We start from the raw sequence: 18,912 nt of genomic DNA, 5'->3' as shown, positions 1-18,912 counted from the left end.
GAGCAAATAATATATTATTAATAAAATGAGAAACACGCACTGATATCATAGATAAGAATTTGAGATAAATATTTATTTAAATATGTGATATAAAGATGTGTACTTGAAATTTATTCGCTAAAAATTGCGGACGACAGGTAAAATTGCTCTCTCAAAATTACTCGAAATGAAAAATGTCAAAATTATAAATTTGATTATTTTCTTACTAGATATGTAGCAATAGCAGCATCCCGATGGCTAAATAAATCTCTTCGTTTTTATTAGTTTGATACATTGGAGTAATCATTAGGGTTGCACAAAACTCTAGACAATATTTGTAAAAATATTGTATTAATATTGAAAATTTTCTAAAACCTAAATCTTATTTGGATTTTGAATTTTTGTAAAAGCAAAAATCTTGTATTGTCATGTCTCGTGCTGAATAATTGTTTAAAATAATATTTCAAATATAATCTTTATAACATATAATAATTTAAAGTAATTAATATTTATTAATCATTCTTTTATTTTTCGAAATATATACATTTGTTATCTAAATTTAAAAGACAGTGTGATATCAGATGTAGATGAGCTCACACATATACTATCAACAAACTACATGCATGTACATAAAGTTTTGTATAGCTCACACATATACTATCAAAAAACTACATGCATGTACATAAAGTTTTGTATAGCTAAATAATTGTATATAATTTTATATTATTTTATTTATTAATTATTTCAAAATTTATTAATGTAAGCGTTTTCATTTATTAAACAAAATTTTTTAAGTTCATATAATATAGTGTGATTTTTTCTCTCACCTAATTTACAAATATACATATTTTAACTTTTTTAAAAACCAATAATTTTGACAATCTTAATCTTTGTCTTGATAACTAATTAAAAATCTAGATCTTTGAATTTCGAGACAAGATTTTTAATTAATTATCAAGACAAATCAGATTAAAATTGTCAAGATTATTGATTTAAAAAAAACTAAAATATAAATAATTATAAAATTAAATGAGAAAAGACACATCTTGCACAACTCCAGTAATTACTCTCATTATTCCACATATCGATATTTATTTTGAGATAAATATTTTGACGCACGTGATAAGATAAACTAGTAGATCCTTATTAATTAGTCATAGACGAGATACCAGACTTAACGATCGTATTCAGAATAGACGATCCAATTCAAGCAATATAAACGATCGGGTGATGGATGTTGAAAGTACGGAGACAATGCTTTCTTCTCACCGGGTTCGCGTAAACAAAAATGCACTCGTGCCGATATGTGTACTTGTTTGATGGGATCGTGGGACCAGAAGAGACGACGAGAAAAGGTTCGAGCGTATCGAGGCCGAATCGGTGAGAATCGATTCTATCGGTCGGTCGATCCGCGCAATATCAAAGCGAGGAAATTGTCCGGGTGGAGCGGAGAGAAAACTCTCTTCTTTTGTGTTTCTCGTGTCGTTCGGCCGGAAAACAATCGAAATGATCGATGCGTCGCTCGTGCAATACCGTTTGCCGACCGACAACACCTTATCGGTTTCGGTGCCGTTTTCTTCCGGCGACCCGTTTCCGGTGGCTTCGATTTATTAGACGCACGTGATTAAGCTTATCTTCGCACTAAAGAAAAATTTAATCGCTGGCCAACATAATAAAAACTTATCGCTAGTCGACATAATAAAATGACTTTCCAAAACGACGAAAAATGCTCGTAATGAAATTCGTAATAAAATCTCGTGAACGCATTTTAGAAATAAAAATTCGAGTATCTTATAATAATAAGGAAATTTATTCTTATATTCACTAATTTTTATAACATTATTTCACATAATCTTATTTATTCTGTATTATTAATATTCAATGAATTGACAATAAGCTATATCAAATATATATTCCATATTTATCTTTTGATTACATGAGATATTTCGAAAATTATCGATTATTTTTAATAACAAAATCTTCGTAATGGAATCAATGGTTCCTTAATGAACATTGAGAGGGTGATTTATGGCAATTTTTCGCATCGTATATATTTATGTTTTTGCAACCAAGCTCCAAAAAAATTCAAATTCCATTAATTTCTATAATATTATTTAACAATCTTATTTATTCTACATTATTAACATTCAACGAACTGACAATAAGTCATATCAAAAATATATTCAACATTTATCCCTCAATTATATAGAATTAGATTATATAGGTTCAAAATTATTGATTGCTTTTTAATAATAAAATTCTTGAAATTTTAATGATCGATATTTTTTAAATGAAAACATTGATAGAATGATCATCATTTATAGCAATTTTTCACATCGTATATTTATGCTTTCCAACCAAGCTCCAAAAAAAATAAATTCTATATTAAAATAAACTTCATGTGAGTTATTGAAAAAAAATATAATTTTGTTATCTCCACTTAATTTTCCAAAATTTAATTTACAAAAAAAACCACTTTTTTCTAAATAATATAATTCGAAAATCATTAATACTTCGTTATTTTCATCATAGAAAAACGACTTTAAGGTGATTAAAGAATCTGTTATTTTAAAACATACTAATGTTTAATGATTCTGAAATATATTCAAATTAACTCTGAAGTCAATCTAACAATTCTTGAAGACGACCTATCCGTCAGATGTTCTGATATTTCATCACGTGGCATTTTCGCGAATAATTTTATCACATTTTTACACACCGCGTCATCGAAAATCCAGCATCGAAAATCGGGGTCACGAGTGAACGCGCGAAAAATTTGAAGAAACCAGTTAACGACCGGTCCGGTGGCTTTTATCTCTGCCTCCTGGTATCACTCGCGTCGAAAAAAAGGTACGAGGAGGGTCCACCGCGACGATTGCTCGGCATCGCCACCGACGCTGAAGACTCCTCTTCCGGAATGAAGAGCGAAGAGCATATAACGCGTGTACAGTTAGGCGCGAGTCAACGATCTTGGCACGACGCCTCGTTTAGGCACGAAACTAGATTCGAAGAGGGTCGAGAAAACGGCCGTCGTCCGTCGCTTGAATCGCAAATAATTCAAACGGTATACATTCTCGCTGCGAAAATACCTCGCTCTTGGCTGTGAAAACATCCAACATCCTTCTGTCTTGTTCATTAACCGGTTTTTCTCCAACGAGTGATTTTCATTCAATTATACTCGAGGGATGAAATAGAAACTAGACTATAATTGCTGGGAAAAGATGAAATAAGCAAGCTTATAGCTGAAGTACAGATTGTGTAGAAAAAAAAAGAATGAATTTGATCGAAAGTGATTTGAAACCTCATCCTTTCATTTCGAGCCTTTACGTCTAATTTCGAAAATTTAATTTCACCTGGGAGATCGCATCCGAGGATCGTTAACGCGAGATCCTCCGCGAGAAATTAAATGTCGCAAAAACTCCTCGAGATATTGCTTGTCCCGGCTCGCCAATCAGATATCCATTCACCGAGAGGAGACCGTGAAAGCACGGCTACTTTACGTCAACTCTTCCCTCCGCGCGCGCGCGCGATACGTCTTTCGAAAGTGGCATTTCGCGGATTAGGATTCGCTAAAAGAGTACCGTTGCAAGATCGACGAAAGACCGAGTGCGCGCTCGCATGCGAGTTTACCTGTACGGGGTATGTACAGGTATGTACAGGTAAAAGCATACCGCATACACTGCGCCAGCTGCATTCTGGGTCGCATGCTTTTCGAGACGTGAGCTGGGGCTGTGGGATCTTGGAGTCACCGAGATAAATCCCAATAATAATTCCTCACGCAGCGAAACACATACAATACAATCCTAGAAGATGTCTAATGAATGCGTGCCTTCAAGGATTTCTCGTACGTCCTCGTATAACCGCAGGCTAAATGAAAGATGCGTGTGTGATGATTAATTTATTATTCAGCTATTGGAGATTGCAATAGGACATCCTTAGGATATCATTAGAAAATAAACTGGTCTTCGAAATCCATTTAGTGATGCGAAATAAATTGTTGCAGCAAAGAGATATCGTAAATTCATATAATTACAAAGAGAAATCTCTCATGTTGAATTTACATTTCAGAAGATTATAAAATTAAAAGATATAACAATTTTCTATTAATGTCTCAGACTGAGTGTTTTATCAGAAATTTCACTATTTTCTACTATCTTATATGATAAAAATTTTTAAGACTGAAAAATTGTAAATAATATCTTTCATTTTCCTAAAAAAAATTAATTTAAAAAACTCGAAATAAAATCTATTCTTCTTTTATTCATAAAATCGTCGATATGTATAAAATTTTATTTTTATCTAAAAGACTTATTTACCATTTCTCTTAAATTTTTTTTCAATTCTTTTATTTTTCTTATATAGTTTTTAGTTTTTATTTTCCTTCAAAGTTTTTCATAAAAAATATAGAACGAAATTAAATTGTGATACCTAATTCCTTTACTTGTTTATTGTGTAATCTAGCGGTAATTATTCTGCTCTCAACTAAATTTTCTTAATATGACATGGATGTTCTTGGCAGTGATATAAATGACCATCTGCAGTTGTGATGTTATTTCTCAGTTCACCGAGATTCTGCACTTATTTCGCTTAGAATGCACTCCATTTCAATTCTGGATGTTGTAATGATACGTTGGATAAATATTAACTCGCGAATCTTGCGGTCTGTAGAATAAAAATGTTGGTTATTATAATTAACTAATTAGATATCGTATATACAGCTTTTCAAATATTTTTTTATATTTCATAATTATAAATAAAACAATTTTTGCAAACTTGAAAACGATGATTTTAAGATAAAAAACTTTAAAATAATTTCAAATATTAATAATTAATTTATAAAACAGAAAGAGACATGATTATCAATGTTGCAAAGATGTCAATAAATTTCTTAAACGCAGTACAATAATTTTCTTGTCATTATAAAAAGAATAAAAAAAAAGAAACTTATTTATATACTTTATTAGTATTAGTTATATAGATTTTGCTATTTATTTATAGAACTTTGTTTTTTCAATCATCTTATTTGTAACGCGAAATTATGTTCCTATTTATATCGCGCACGTTTGTATTTATTTTGCAGTCGAGACTTATTTGAGTCCTGTAGAAACGCACTGCATGAATATTGACTATTTTATTCCCGATGAAGAAAATCAAACGAGAGGTTTTTCTGATGATGCAATGGCACGATTACGTAAGTATATTAAAAATAGAAAAAAATTTTATTTTTTCTTTTAACAATAAAAAATCAGCATAATTCTAAAAATTAAATTAGTTAATATAATTAGTTAATATTAAATTTAATTAACATTGACTAATAACTTAATTAATATTAACATTAATTGCTCTTATTTTTTCGCATGATTAATTTTTTCTTCCAATATATTTGACCTTAATACTTCAAAAATAATTAAATACTTCTATCGATATTAAATTCTGTTTAGAATAAGAAATAGATATATAAATTGGTCAAGCATATATTAGTTTTGAAAGATTTATTATAAAGTAAAGAGAGATAAATACGCGCGTGACAAACTTTCTCTTAACATACTTAATGGAATGATTATATAAATGTCTCATATTTTTCATGCCAAACAAATAATATCAAAAAAGCTAAGTCTTACTTGCAATACGTCTTATAAATATAAATGATATTATAGGTACTTTAAAATTAAGTCACGTTGCACTCTCCGATGTAGAGCAAATGGAAAGTTCGATCGCTGATATGCAGTGAATGCGTGCATGATATAGTTAAAAGACTTAGATATTTTCCAGATTGTCATAAAAATATTTTTTAGATGCATGAGCAAAAAATACGTAACGCTTAAATATCGTCTTATTGTCCTAGATATGGGAAGATCTGTGATAGCTCTATTCATGATCGGCTTTCTCGCGATATTTTCGGCATTCTGGACAGGAGTAGTCGGGTGTTGGAGAAGATCACCAGGGAACATTACGGCCACGGCGATTCTGATGTTATTCGCCTGTCAGTATATTTTCCGAATCTCTCTTTATGAATATAAAATTTCCGAAATAAAATTTCGAAAATTTTATATTCATAAAGAGAAAAATATAATCGGAACATATATATTTTTAAATGACGTAGGCCTACTGAGTGCTGGTGGTATGGGTTTGTGGCATGGCGTCGAGTATTATGAAAAAGAGAAAATCGTCGGGGAGGAATATTATCAACAATGGAGCAACGTAAGTGTTCTCAATTTTATATAATAATTTTTTATCGATATATAAAATATATGCTCAACAAATTTGTCAAAGTGAGATTAAGATTTATCGTTGATTTATTATTAAAACAGAAGATTGCAAGGAATAATATAATATATTAATATCGGTCTGTTAGATTATTTAAATTGCTCGGATTATTTTGTTTTCCTAAATTATCTAAATTATTCACATTCATCGATTGTTAAAAAATCAATTGATCAATCTTAAGGCATGCATGTTACTAGTAATAAGCGAGATAAGCGAAAGAGATGCAAAGATTTAAATGCAAATTAAAATTTAATGCATTTTCTTATCAAAAATTAAATATTCTCAAATGATACGTTGCATAAGTAATTTTGAAAATAACTGATATATATAAAGAAGCATTTCGCTTGTTTCGCACCACGAAAAGACTCTTCCAGGCACACCGGACCAATCTATTGTCCGCATCGAACTCGAGGAACCGTATCCTGGCGATGGCAGGAGCAATTATATACGCAGTGTCTATAGATAATTTTGCCCGCAGGTTTTAAGAGATCACACGGCGCAATGGTACGACTGGTCGTTTTACCTCGCCTGGCTGGGGGTGGCCACGTGCCTGGGCACGATGACGCTATTCCTGATCGCGGCATCCTGCCTGAGAAGGGAGCGTGCCCGCGAGCAGGCCCAGAACATTCAATACATTATGCCAGGTGACACGACAACCATGAAACGGCCGAGCTAACTCGTCCCGTATCTTTTTTTTCTTTGTTATATACGCCCGGCGCGACACGGCACGTCACGGCACGACATGGCACGGCACGCGGGGGAAAAACTGTCCCTAGGTCCTGAAAGACAACTCGCTAATCTCGTACGACTGGTCGTACGTGGTCGCTTGGGTCGGCGTCGGTTGGTCGTTGGTCAGCGCGATCTTGTTTAGCGCCGCGGCGATTTGCTTGAGGGGCGAGAGAATGCGCGAGGAGGCGATGAACATGCAGTACCTCATGCCTGGTACATATTTAACACCTTTTGCTTTCGCCCATCATTAGCATGCGGCATCCGACTACCCTTAATGGATTGTGTCTAGTCATAAAAGTAGAAAAAAATCGATTTTTATGTTTTTACATTTCCTTGAAGTATATCATATTGAAAATATTTCCTAAAAGTTTCAAATTAATAGGATGCAAATTGATGGAGTTATAAGTGTATGTTTCATGAAGCGCCAGAATGTATAACTTCGTTTAAACACGACTATAAAGCTTCAGCTCTGATATTTTGAGGGCTATCAAGCCAATATATGAAGACTTAAATAAACTAAAATTATATGGGCCCGGAATAGATGATTCTGTGTAAATTAAAAAATCTGCATTTTATTTAAACGTAAACTTGACATAAATTTTAAACGCGTTTTTCTCGAAATCACTTTTTCAAAGTCGGTGAGCAAGATATTTCGAAAACCGTTACACCGATTTGCTTGAAATTTCACAGGCTTCTTCTACATTTAAAAACCTAGTAGATGAACGAAGGATTTTGTTTTTTAATGAATACTTTTTTTTTACTTAATAAAAAATGAGCAATTTTTAAGTCGAAAAAGAATATTTAGTGTCAAATGGCTGCCATTTTGTCCCAAAACAATTTTTTGATTAATCCTTCGTTCATCTACTAGACGACTTCATACATTAACTACAGTTTATCGAATTTTTGATATCAGATGAATCAGCTTCGAATAGTACTGCTCACCGCGCAGCGCTTTTTAAAAAACAATATCCGGGAGAATAGTTATAACTTTTACATTTTTTAATAACATCCTTAATATTTGTACTTTTGAATAAAAATTTATTTGTAAAAAAAAATTATTACACTTCAAAAAAAATTCTTAAGCATCATACTTTTTTCGGTTTGTTGACTAGACATAATCTCTTAAGAAAAATAATCCGTACACTGAAACAGTTTTATCAGTTACTGATTTACAAAAACCGGTCAATTGACCAGTTTCATTGATTTTGGATAGAATGGATGTTAAAGGAAATATTGGAGTATTTCTTGATATTCTCAAAAAAGATTTGTTAAATGTGTTATCGATTATTGATTACTTAGATTAATATGATACATAATATGATACATTATGTATAAATAAATTATAATCTATTATCTGTAAATATTAATACTGCAAGATAATTCAACAATCTAATTTAATAATCTATTGACTTTTTTCAAGTCGTAGCGATGGATATTCATGCGATATCGTGATAAATGATCAATGAAACATGGAAAATGTTTGTTAGATTTCTGTGGTTGTTGTTTAAAATTACAATAAAAATCACTCTTCGTCGAATAAAATCCCAATAAGTCGGATTCCGCGTGCACATTTAATGTTTTACTAACTTTAATTTACAATCATCAGGCTTGATTACAAGGAACACGTTCCTTGATACAAGGATAACGATCATCTTGTCATCATACTAATACTAGATTTATTCGAAGGAAGAGCGTCAATACGGAAGCGACAAATTATTAAACTCATTTTTAAATTCAATTTTTTTTATAAATATTTAATAACGTATTATGAATATAATTTACTTCAAGTGCTCCGTATTAACGCATAATAATTATAAGCGTAATTTACGCATTAGATTATTTATATGAATATTTTTATAGAAATATATCTGTAATAATTATTATTTTTAAGGATTTTAATTTATTCCAATTGCGAATAAATAATTTTATAACTTTTATCCAAGATACATAGACAACAATCTAATTGAACTAATTGAATGATGATATACATAGTGCAAGACGAAAACAATCTGATCGCTTATTTAACTATAACAAACCGAATATTTTGTCGATCCCAATAACGCCTTGTATATAAGAAGATTGGTCCCTACTGTTCGAATAACGTAAAATTAACCTTGTCGATGATAGAATCGATAATATTTTGAATATTAATTACGAACTTGTAAATATAAAAAACGAGGATACGAGTAAAACTAGTTCGATGAATATTAATTCGAAATTGCATGCCGAGATTTTAGAATCGGTCTTTGCGTAATTTTCTAACAAGCTAAACCAGAGTGAAGCCACGTGGAAAATTATTAGCTAGTCAATTATTTAATTAAATGATTTTTTAATTAATGAAATTCTCTCGGTATCTCAATATTATCAAACATTTTAGTCGAGATTAAATGTCCAGCGTTTGGATTAAAAGAGCAAAAAGCGACACATATAATTAACCATCAATTAACAATAAGATCAAATGACATGTATAACATGCCAAATAACAAGTTAAACTTCAAAGCATTTAATTTAGTATTTTCTATAATTTTGTCAGATCACAAGATATATCTCGCCATTTTTATTAATAATTTTAAATTTTAATAATTTTAATAAATTTAATAATTTTAATAATTTTTAATTTTAATTAATAATTTAAAATTTTTTTCATAAGTATTTTCAAATAATTATCGATAACATAATAACGCAATTAAGATTCTAATCGAGATAAGGCAAATCAATTATCGAAGTGCACTGATGATGATGTGTGGCAATAGCCAATATTCATTCTCGCGAAACTTTTACTTGTCCGCCTCACGCTCTGTTTCTGCTACGGATTAAAGTATTTTTGTCACGCTCTAAGCCTGAAGAAAACTTTCTAGTTCTCCTTCGGATGATCGATCGACTTGTGAGATACATTCAGCATCGTTTTTCAAATTTATTCTAAAACATTAAACATTTTCTATGAACCTTGTTTCTTCTTGTATTTTCATCTGGCTACGTTTTTTTTTCATTGAAAGAGAGAAAGAATGATATGTCACGAAAAAAACTTTAAAATATAAAATATAAAATATAAAATATAAAATATAAAATGTAAAATATAAAATATAAAATATAAAATATAAGTCTATTTTCTATTATTAAAAGCGAAAAAAACAATCTATTCTTATCAATTGCAAAAGAAAACAAATTTGTTTCATAAATTTAGATATACAATATGACATAATAATTGTAGAATATATTAGTTACATTATTTAATCACATCTCAAGATTGCAAGTTTTTCTTAAAAGAAATAAGTGTACGCAGAAAAATACCCAATTGTAAACTTTTCTCTTTTTTTAACTTTCATTGTTTTTAATATTAAATCTTAAAGTTTTAGAAAGTTAAATCCTAAACATTTCTGGACAATAATTGTTCTCTTTTGTTTAAGAAAAAAAATAGAAAATCGATAATATAATCTAAAATCAAAGTAATCTCGAGTCGCTCGAAAGCGACACACTTGCCTAATTTTCTGTACATCCATCGACCTCTTGCCAGAAAAAAATTTCCGTATTTGTGCATTCAATCTCGTACGCTGACCGATCGATGTCGGAATTCGATTTACGAATGGCAAACGTGTCTCGTTTAACAAATATGTGTCTTTCTTTAAAAATCAGTAAACATCTAAATTTATCTAAACAATAAAAACGTGTTCTCTCTTCGGTAAATTAAACTAATTTTTCAAAAATATATATATTAAAAATAAAAATTTAAATAAATTAAAATAAAATATGTGACATAAAATAGATAAAAAAAAAAATTAAAATGCAAGAGTTATAAATCGAAATTAAAATAGTTTTAGTAAATTATTTTGCCTCGTTTATTCGATAATCTAATTTAACATTATTCTTCGAAAAGTGTCAAATAAAATCTAATTTCTTTTCTCATTTTTTTCCAGTGTACCCGCAGAAGCAGCAGTACGCATACGCCGGATATCCGGCGCCGGCGGCATATCCGGGACCGTATTATCACGGTTCCCAATATGGGCCCTACAATTATTGAAGGAATTAGGCCGGTCGGCATCGAAGGAAAAAAAGTAATCCGGGCGCGCTCGTCGCCAGCATCGAAAAAATTTACTATCGTGTTCACTTGATAGGACAAGGATAAAAAATATTCAGTATGAAATTTGAGAGACTCTCGTCGAGATCGATCCGTGATCGCGCCGTAGAAGGTGCAAAAGGATCGAAGGGTCTTCGATCTTAGGAGTAATTTACCCCTAATTAAAAATTCGTGGCTACGCAAATGTTGCTCCGAAATATGGTTGCTACCACGATATTCTCAAAAGCGAGCTCTTTTCTTCCCGCGATAGTCCGATCGTTTGGTTCCATCCGACCGAGAGCAAGAACCCGAACAAGAACGAAAGACTAAAAAACGCCTGAGAGAAAGTTTCTAAAGAGAGCCTGAAAAATTCGGGAATTTTTTCGACGTTCTCGCGTCTTTTAGACATTCGCGTTGTTTGGAAAGTACGACTTGCTCAAAATCCGCGTACTTATATCTAGCAAAAGTGAGAGACCATTTTGTACTTTTTTTCCAGTTCGATAAGTAAGCGCATCCATCATCCTTCGCGTATCCTTTGTCGTGTGCTAATCGCAAGGACATGGATTCGCGTTCTCGAGAAATTGCGTTTCCATCTGATCGGAATCCGATAATTGATTTCACCGAGCTTTCTCGAATTCTCATTAACGAACGTTAGATCGATGATTCATTCATTTCATCACATTTCCAAGAGAAGAGAGGATCCAAAAGAAAGCTCATTCGAGCGCTCGTCACGGATTTAACGGACGTTAATCGCCTCGAGGAAACTTGATAAAAACAGTCGCGAGTTTTGTAATTGAATTGATCGATCACGTCGATCGAATTCAGATCTGCGAAGCTTGGCTCGCTTTGACGCCGCGTTTATCTTTATTTATTTAACGCGATCGAAGCTCAAATCTCTCTCGAAGAGAGGAGTCGTCGAGCTTGCGCTCTCACTTCTTTCTTGGTAGTGCCAAATATTAAATAAATATGTCGCCTCGACGAACGCAAGAAGAGAGAGATTGAATTGTGTGATTTTGCGAAAATATTCGTCCCGGTCGCGAATTTAACTCCTTTGAATTTAATAGAACGAGAGATTTCGATGGAATATTAAAATGAACAATAATATAAAGCATGATTTGGAAGAAAATTTTCAGTTTTCCCTAAATCATCTTATATTGACAGCATTCCATTGAAAATCTTTCTAGAACGTTGTTGAAACCCATACTTAATAAATTAGAAAATCGTCTCGAACAGGTTAAAGTCACTTTCTCGAACGCGTCGTATCGTAACATATCGTAAACATTTATATAATATATGGTGCTGCTAGGATCGTTAACGAATTCGAAATTTGTTTAGTATGTATTTCTTTTGATAACGTCAATTTGTAAGATTCATTACATCAATAGAATATGTAAGATGTTTATGAAGTAAGAAAAAAATATACTCTCTCTTTCTTTTTCTTCAATTATTTTATATACATATATATAATATTTTTAAAGTAAATAAACTATATCGAAATTATTTTCTCTTTCTGTCCTGTGTCTTCCATAAATAAGTCACTTAATCTAAATTAGTTTTTCCAATTTATTTTTTAGTCTTATCAGTTTTTTTCTACAAGCGAGGATAAAGCAATATTTCTTAAGAGAATAAATTATATATATCGCAAATTATTACAAATTGTTACAAAAATATTAAAAAATGTATTAAATTGAAATTAAAAATGCACTGTTAATTGCATTATAATCACGTGATGAAATTAGGTAAAATTTAAGAATGAATGTAAGTATAAAGAGATTAAGAAAGCAAAAAGTTAGAATAGATAGAATAAAAACAACGAAAATTTATAAAATTTAGATATTAAAAATATGAAATAGAATAAAGAAGAAAATATGTATAAAATATATGATTGTGATATCTTCTGTTATTTCTAATCTCCAACAAACTTTTAATTCTCTTATGATATTCAAGTATTTTTATTAAATATACATGTAATTATAATATTATATTTTCTTTTTTTTCTTATAAGTATATACTTATAAAAGAGAAGGAAAAACAAATTATTGATTTGCGCTGTAATAGCAACAAACTAATTAAAAATTAATTTAAAAAAAATGCTGATATAAAATTAAAATAAAATTAAGTGCGTACATGATAAAAATTTAATTAAAAATTGCATCTATGAAAGAAAATATGAAAGTTAATTAGCAAACATTTATAAGAAATCATATATACTATAAGAATCGAATTATAATATGTATACATATGTAAAATTTAAAAATTGTTATTTAAAAATATGACATTTAAATAAATAATTAATAATTACATTCGATAGAAAGGAATTTTGCAAATTTTAGCAATTATATGCGAATGCCTAACAATAAAAGACACCGTATTTTGACTTTATCAGAATCAGAAAATAATACAGCTGACTTAAGTAATTTAAATCCAAAAAAACTATTTTGGAGGAAAAAGGAAAATTTAAATCCTATTATTCAATTTAATAATAGTGCCAGTGGAATAAAAGCAAACATAAATGAACATTCTTCCATTTTAAATATTTTTAAAATTTTCTTTTTCAATAAAATAGTTGAAATTATTGTTAAAGAAACGAATAACTATTATAATTATACAGCAAAAAAGGCCAATGTTCATTCCCGTATAAATAATTGAAGTGAAATTACAGTTTCAAAAATATATTGTCTTTTAGCCGTCACAATGCTAATGTCGTGTACGCAAATTTTTGATATTCGAATACTCAAGAAGAGATAATATTGTAAAAATAGAATCGTTTGGAGAGATTATATCAAGAGATCGTTATTTATTGATACTAAAAATGTTACATTTCCATGATAATATTATAGAATTATACATAACAATCCATTTATAAAAATTCGCACTGTACTTGATGAATTAAAAACATCTTGTAAGACAGCATTTTATCCATATGAAAATTTATGTATAGACGAAAATCTTTTATTATTTAAACAATTTACACTCATTTAAACAATATATACCTTTGAAAAGGGACAGATTTGGAGTTAAATCATTTGTGCTCTGCGACTGCAAAACGGGACATATTCAAAATTTAATTGTACTCTGGAAAATATGTGGAGATAAATGAAGATGTATCGAAAAAATTAATCGGGAAATCTGGACAAATAGTTATGACACTTCTTCAACCATATCTTGGGAAAAGTCACACTGTCTTGATGGACAATTGGTACAATAGTCCCGCTTTATTTATGACAAAAATTTAACAAATACATATGGAACAGTCAAAAAAAAAATAGATTAGGAATACCAGATTAAAAAAAAAATTTAAAAAAGGAGAATACATTTCGATCGACAGAAAACTTATTAGCTTTAAAATGGATGGACAAGAGAGAAGGCTGGATGATTTCTACCTGTCATTTTGCTAATATTGTGGAAACAAACAAGGTACATTACCAAACAAAGAATAAAATAATGAAGCCACAATGTATAATAGATTATAATATAATAATATGATGGGCGCTGTCGACAAAATTGATATGGTTTTAAATTCTGTAAATTGTATTAGAAAATGCTTAAAAAGTGATATAAAAAATATTTTTTCCATTTAATAAATTTGGCTACTTATAATACCTTTTTTATAAAAATCTATCTGAAAGAAATCTATCATTTGCTTCTTTCTAAAATCTTCTTTCTAAAATTAATACAAAAAATTTTAAACCAACACGGCCGAAGCAAAAGATTTTACACAAAAGGTAGAAGTAATGAAAATATTCCCTCTCGTTTAATTGACAGACATTTTCCATCAAAATATATAAACAAAACGACGACACGAAAAAATGCAAGGCGTAAATGTGTCATGTGTTCAAAAAATAAAAAGAGAAAGAAAACGCATTATCAATGTAAAAAATGTAATGTAGAATTATGTATATATCCATATTTCAAAATGTATCGTGTACTACAAGATTATTAAAATTATTATTTTTTAAAATAAATTTTACTTTAATCGTTAAATTTTTCCACAAAGATTATTATTAAAATTGTTAATTATTATTAAAATTATTATTTTTTAAAATAAATTTTACCTTCATCGTTAAATGTTTCCACAAAGATTATTATTAAAATTGTTAATTATTATTAAAATTATTATTAAAATTATATCAATTGTTATTAAAATAGAAAATGTTTATACTTAAAATGGAATAAAAAATATGAATTCGTCAAAAATTTTTCTTTATTGCAATGCGATTTTGTTTTTCCACAATTTCTATAGGATTAAAAATCAACAAAATTTTTATATAATAATATACTAATAATATACTAATCTATTTCGAACCATATGTCTACGCTTCAAACGCAACGTGCGTTAGCAGCCATGCTGCTTTTCATTATCAACGCTTGAGACCAATCCCTGATAACTATCCACTGCGCATTCTCGAAGAACAGACACATACATAAAGTTTATTGTTCGTAGCTGCACTATTATTACACCTTCTGCACTCAGAGATGAGATGGATACATGACAGAGCTTCCAGGAAGAAAGAGAAGAAGGATGAAAAATCTAAAAAGTTCAATCACAAAGAACAGACCTCTCGTACGCTTATATCATCTGATCTGATTTAGTGGTTGCGCTCAGTCGACGCGTAACTGTCACAGAACGAGGACATGTTCGGGGTCGCGGCGTGCCTCTTGCTGGCTGTCATCGCGTCATCATGCGCGGCCGAGCAAAGTAATCCGAGGGAGATACCTTTCACGAGAGAGAAGGTATGCAACGCATATATATGCATTTAAATGCCTCTCGTTGCACATAATCGCGGAGGAGGATAGCGTCTTCGTTATTTTTACCCCCTCCTCTCTCTTACTTTCTCCAGCCATTATCTGCTTTATCGCCGGTCTTACGTCACTTTTGATAGCTGTCATTATTGTTATGTGATTTTCAGTATTATCATAAGCCCGGCCAGCTGGTGGACAACCAGATTGCCACGTTGTCTAATCTCAGCAATGTTACTCACATGAACGAGATCTTGGATAACATATGCATAGTAAGGATTGTGGGGACTCCTGAACACATGAGAGTGCGACAGGTAAGAAAGAAGCAGAGAATTTCCAAATTTTGAATTCTGTTCATCTCCTTTCGAAAATTTAGTTAGATAATTATATCAAAAATTTCCAATTGTGTATAAATATGTATACGAAAATTAAATAAAGTAGAAATAAATTGAAAAGCCTAGTATTGACACTTGTTGATAATCTATCTGTGCAATTTTTTAAATTAATATTTATAAAAATTACACTAAAAATCCAGGAAAAGTTGACAAATATTTTTTTATTATTATATTAAAAAGTCAAACTTTGATTTATAATGTATATATTTAATGTTCTGATGTCATTGTCGTAACATCTAATTTGCAAGAAGAGTAAAGCTATATTTTTTTTTCAGTATATCAAGAGATCAATGAGAGATCTAGGTTGGACAGTAGAGTCAGATGTATTCAAAGCCGATACACCTATATTTGGCAAACTGGAGTTTGAAAACATAATAGCGAAATTAAATCCTAATGCAAAAAGATATTTAGCACTAGCTTGTCATTTCGACTCAAAGTATACGAGAGAGAGAGATTTCGTTGGCGCCACAGACAGTGCCGTACCATGTGCTCAATTGATTAATTTAGCCACTGTTATGAACAGTTATTTCAATAAACAAGTAAATAACACAAAAAGTTATAAAATTGTATAATCTTTATAAATTCTGTATTTATATTATGTCTATATTTCACAGCAAGATATTAGTTTAATGCTCATTTTCTTCGATGGAGAAGAAGCATTCGAGGAATGGGGTCCAAATGATTCTATTTATGGTGCCAAACATTTAGCTCAGAAATGGCATAATAATAAAACTGTTTATGACAGTGAGAATTATTTCTCCGAATTGGATAAGATGGTATTAATTTATATGCAATTATTAAAAATGTATTGCATATGTAATATTAATAATGTTACATTAATTATATGATATTTTTGTTGCAGGATATGTTAGTCCTCCTTGATTTATTAGGAGCACCGGATCCAACTTTTTACAATTATTTTGAAAATACCGAGAAGTGGTATTCTCTTTTAGTCAATACCGAAAAGAAATTAGCTAATATGAGAAAATTCGAATCTTATACATATGGTAAACCAAAACAGAGCTATTTTCAACCATACTCCTTTCAACCACATATTGAAGACGATCATATCCCTTTCTTAAGAAAAGGTGAGTAGTGAATTATTTCTAATGTATGAAAATCATTTTATGTGTATCCAACCTAAACTATTTTTTTTCCTAGATGTACCCATTCTACATTTAATACCAGTCCCGTTTCCGACCTTTTGGCATAAAACGAGTGATAATCGACACAATATCGATTTGAAAACTACAGAAAATCTTAATAAGATATTGAGATTGTTTGTGGCTTCTTACTTACATTTGTCGATTCTCTAACGGAATCAAAAAATGTTGTATGTTTCTTAGAGAAATTTGAGAGAAAACTTATGCTATGTATTTTAGATATTCCTCTATTGTATAATAATTGATATTGTTATATCGACAATATCAAAAGAAATGCATAGTGTTAAGTCTGCAAAACATGACATATCTACTCTAAAAAAAAAAAGAAAATTTTAATTCCAAATAATAAATTTTGTATTGGAAAAATTAATATTTCACATGCAGCTATCTATGTTTTTTTTAAAGATTTATTGTTTGGAATATCTGTTTTGCTATGCATTTTTCTTGATGAAAATTTTGTATCATTCCTCTGGTAATATTCTTGTATAATTGTACCATATGTAATTTATTATGTGAATGCGATTGTATAGTATTATATAAATTCCATATTTGTATAAATAATTAACAGATTTGAAATTATACGTAATTTTGTACATAAAAAGTTTCAAATATTCTTCAAAATATATGTTTTGTATTTTTGAATTATCTAAATTTCTCACAATTTGTAAAAAATTTATTTCATTCACCTTTCTCTATATATTATGATATGCTTGTATGCTTGAATATAATAAAATTTAATTGCATGTATTCTTTTACAAGGAAAATATTGAAAGAATTTGGAAATCATAAACGTCATGTCGGAAATTGCGGAAACTCGACTGCGTGACATCCTGTTACGCGCTTGGAATGAACACGCATATGTTATATATATCCATATCGATACGCATACACAATGATTGGCATTTCGATTAATATAAATGTGTTATATATATTTTTATATGCAAAATTTAACGATGTTACTAGGACAGCAGATTTTATATTTTAACCTTGAATCTTGTGCGTGTGCACGCACAATTATATATTTAATATGTGCAATTATTAATTATAACTATAAATTAATAATTATTATTTATTATTAATTTATAATTATTTGATAATTAATTTTTTTGTTATTTTATAGTTAATTTATTTAATATGTATAATTATTATAATTATTAATATTAATAGTAATTTTATTATATATATAATTATAGCAAGTATATAGCAATGATATTGATATTCATTTTCCATATTTATACAAATTATTTATACAAATATGTCATAAAAATACGATAAAAATCGTATTTCCTGAATCTTTTACATCGCTTTTATTATCGACGAAAAGAATGGAATTTTGGCGGGAAAGTTGGTAACAAATCGTTGAATTTGAAAGTTTCATATACATTGTATGATACAAATTCGCATCAAACAGAAACGTATAATCGCACACAATTACGATTTTGCGAAAATAAATCGCAAAAATATGACGTATTTCAGCCATAAAAAGTGCGTAATTTATACAATATACGAATAATCGCAATTATCATAATTATCAAAAACGCAAGTTCTCATCGATATACGTACGAGTACTTGCGTCGTATTTTCA

At 29.9% G+C, this 18,912-nt stretch overlaps 2 protein-coding genes and 1 long non-coding RNA gene across 4 annotated transcripts in view; 2 read left to right on the top strand and 1 right to left on the bottom strand.

Moving 5' to 3' along the window:
• LOC145967361 (uncharacterized) overlaps window positions 1–12,529 on the top strand; it is a 30,373-nt gene extending 17,844 nt beyond the window's left edge. Inside the window, exons 3-7 of one of the 2 annotated variants that reach the window (XM_083092192.1) lie at window positions 5,060–5,170; window positions 5,825–5,962; window positions 6,083–6,180; window positions 6,725–6,890; window positions 10,890–12,529. In XM_083092192.1, coding sequence (XP_082948318.1) covers window positions 5,060–5,170; window positions 5,825–5,962; window positions 6,083–6,180; window positions 6,725–6,890; window positions 10,890–10,993 — 617 coding nt within the window. In that variant the 3' untranslated portion in view covers window positions 10,994–12,529. Of the gene's footprint in view, window positions 1–5,059; window positions 5,171–5,824; window positions 5,963–6,082; window positions 6,181–6,724; window positions 6,891–7,022; window positions 7,189–10,889 lie in introns of both variants that reach the window. The other variant, XM_083092191.1, reaches the window with a different exon arrangement.
• LOC145967363 (uncharacterized) overlaps window positions 1–18,912 on the bottom strand; it is a 39,133-nt gene that overhangs the window by 18,952 nt on the left and 1,269 nt on the right. The gene's annotated exons all lie outside the window — the stretch shown is intronic.
• Window positions 15,309–17,978, top strand: LOC145966793 (glutaminyl-peptide cyclotransferase). The gene is made up of 6 exons (XM_083091157.1): window positions 15,309–15,763; window positions 15,940–16,083; window positions 16,440–16,703; window positions 16,779–16,940; window positions 17,027–17,252; window positions 17,326–17,978. Exons 1-6 carry the CDS (start codon window positions 15,665–15,667, stop codon window positions 17,478–17,480), a joined length of 1,050 nt encoding a protein of 349 aa, XP_082947283.1. The 5' UTR covers window positions 15,309–15,664; the 3' UTR covers window positions 17,481–17,978.

This window comes from Camponotus vicinus, unplaced genomic scaffold, assembly GCF_025532165.1.
Source record: "Camponotus vicinus isolate PSW18456_S1 unplaced genomic scaffold, iyCamVici1.0 SCAF_2, whole genome shotgun sequence".
NCBI lineage: Eukaryota > Metazoa > Arthropoda > Insecta > Hymenoptera > Formicidae > Camponotus > Camponotus vicinus.
The sequence above is the reverse complement of the archived record's forward strand: the minus strand, read 5'-3'. Positions and strand labels throughout refer to the sequence as shown.

Bases quoted from the DNA above. Each gene is read 5' to 3' on its own strand.
- LOC145966793 (XM_083091157.1), top strand. From the start codon at position 15,665: ATGTTCGGGGTCGCGGCGTGCCTCTTGCTGGCTGTCATCGCGTCATCA. The intron at 16,704-16,778 runs GTAAATAACACA...TATATTTCACAG, and splicing joins ACAGTTATTTCAATAAACAA to CAAGATATTAGTTTAATGCT. The intron at 17,253-17,325 runs GTGAGTAGTGAA...TTTTTTTCCTAG, and splicing joins TATCCCTTTCTTAAGAAAAG to ATGTACCCATTCTACATTTA.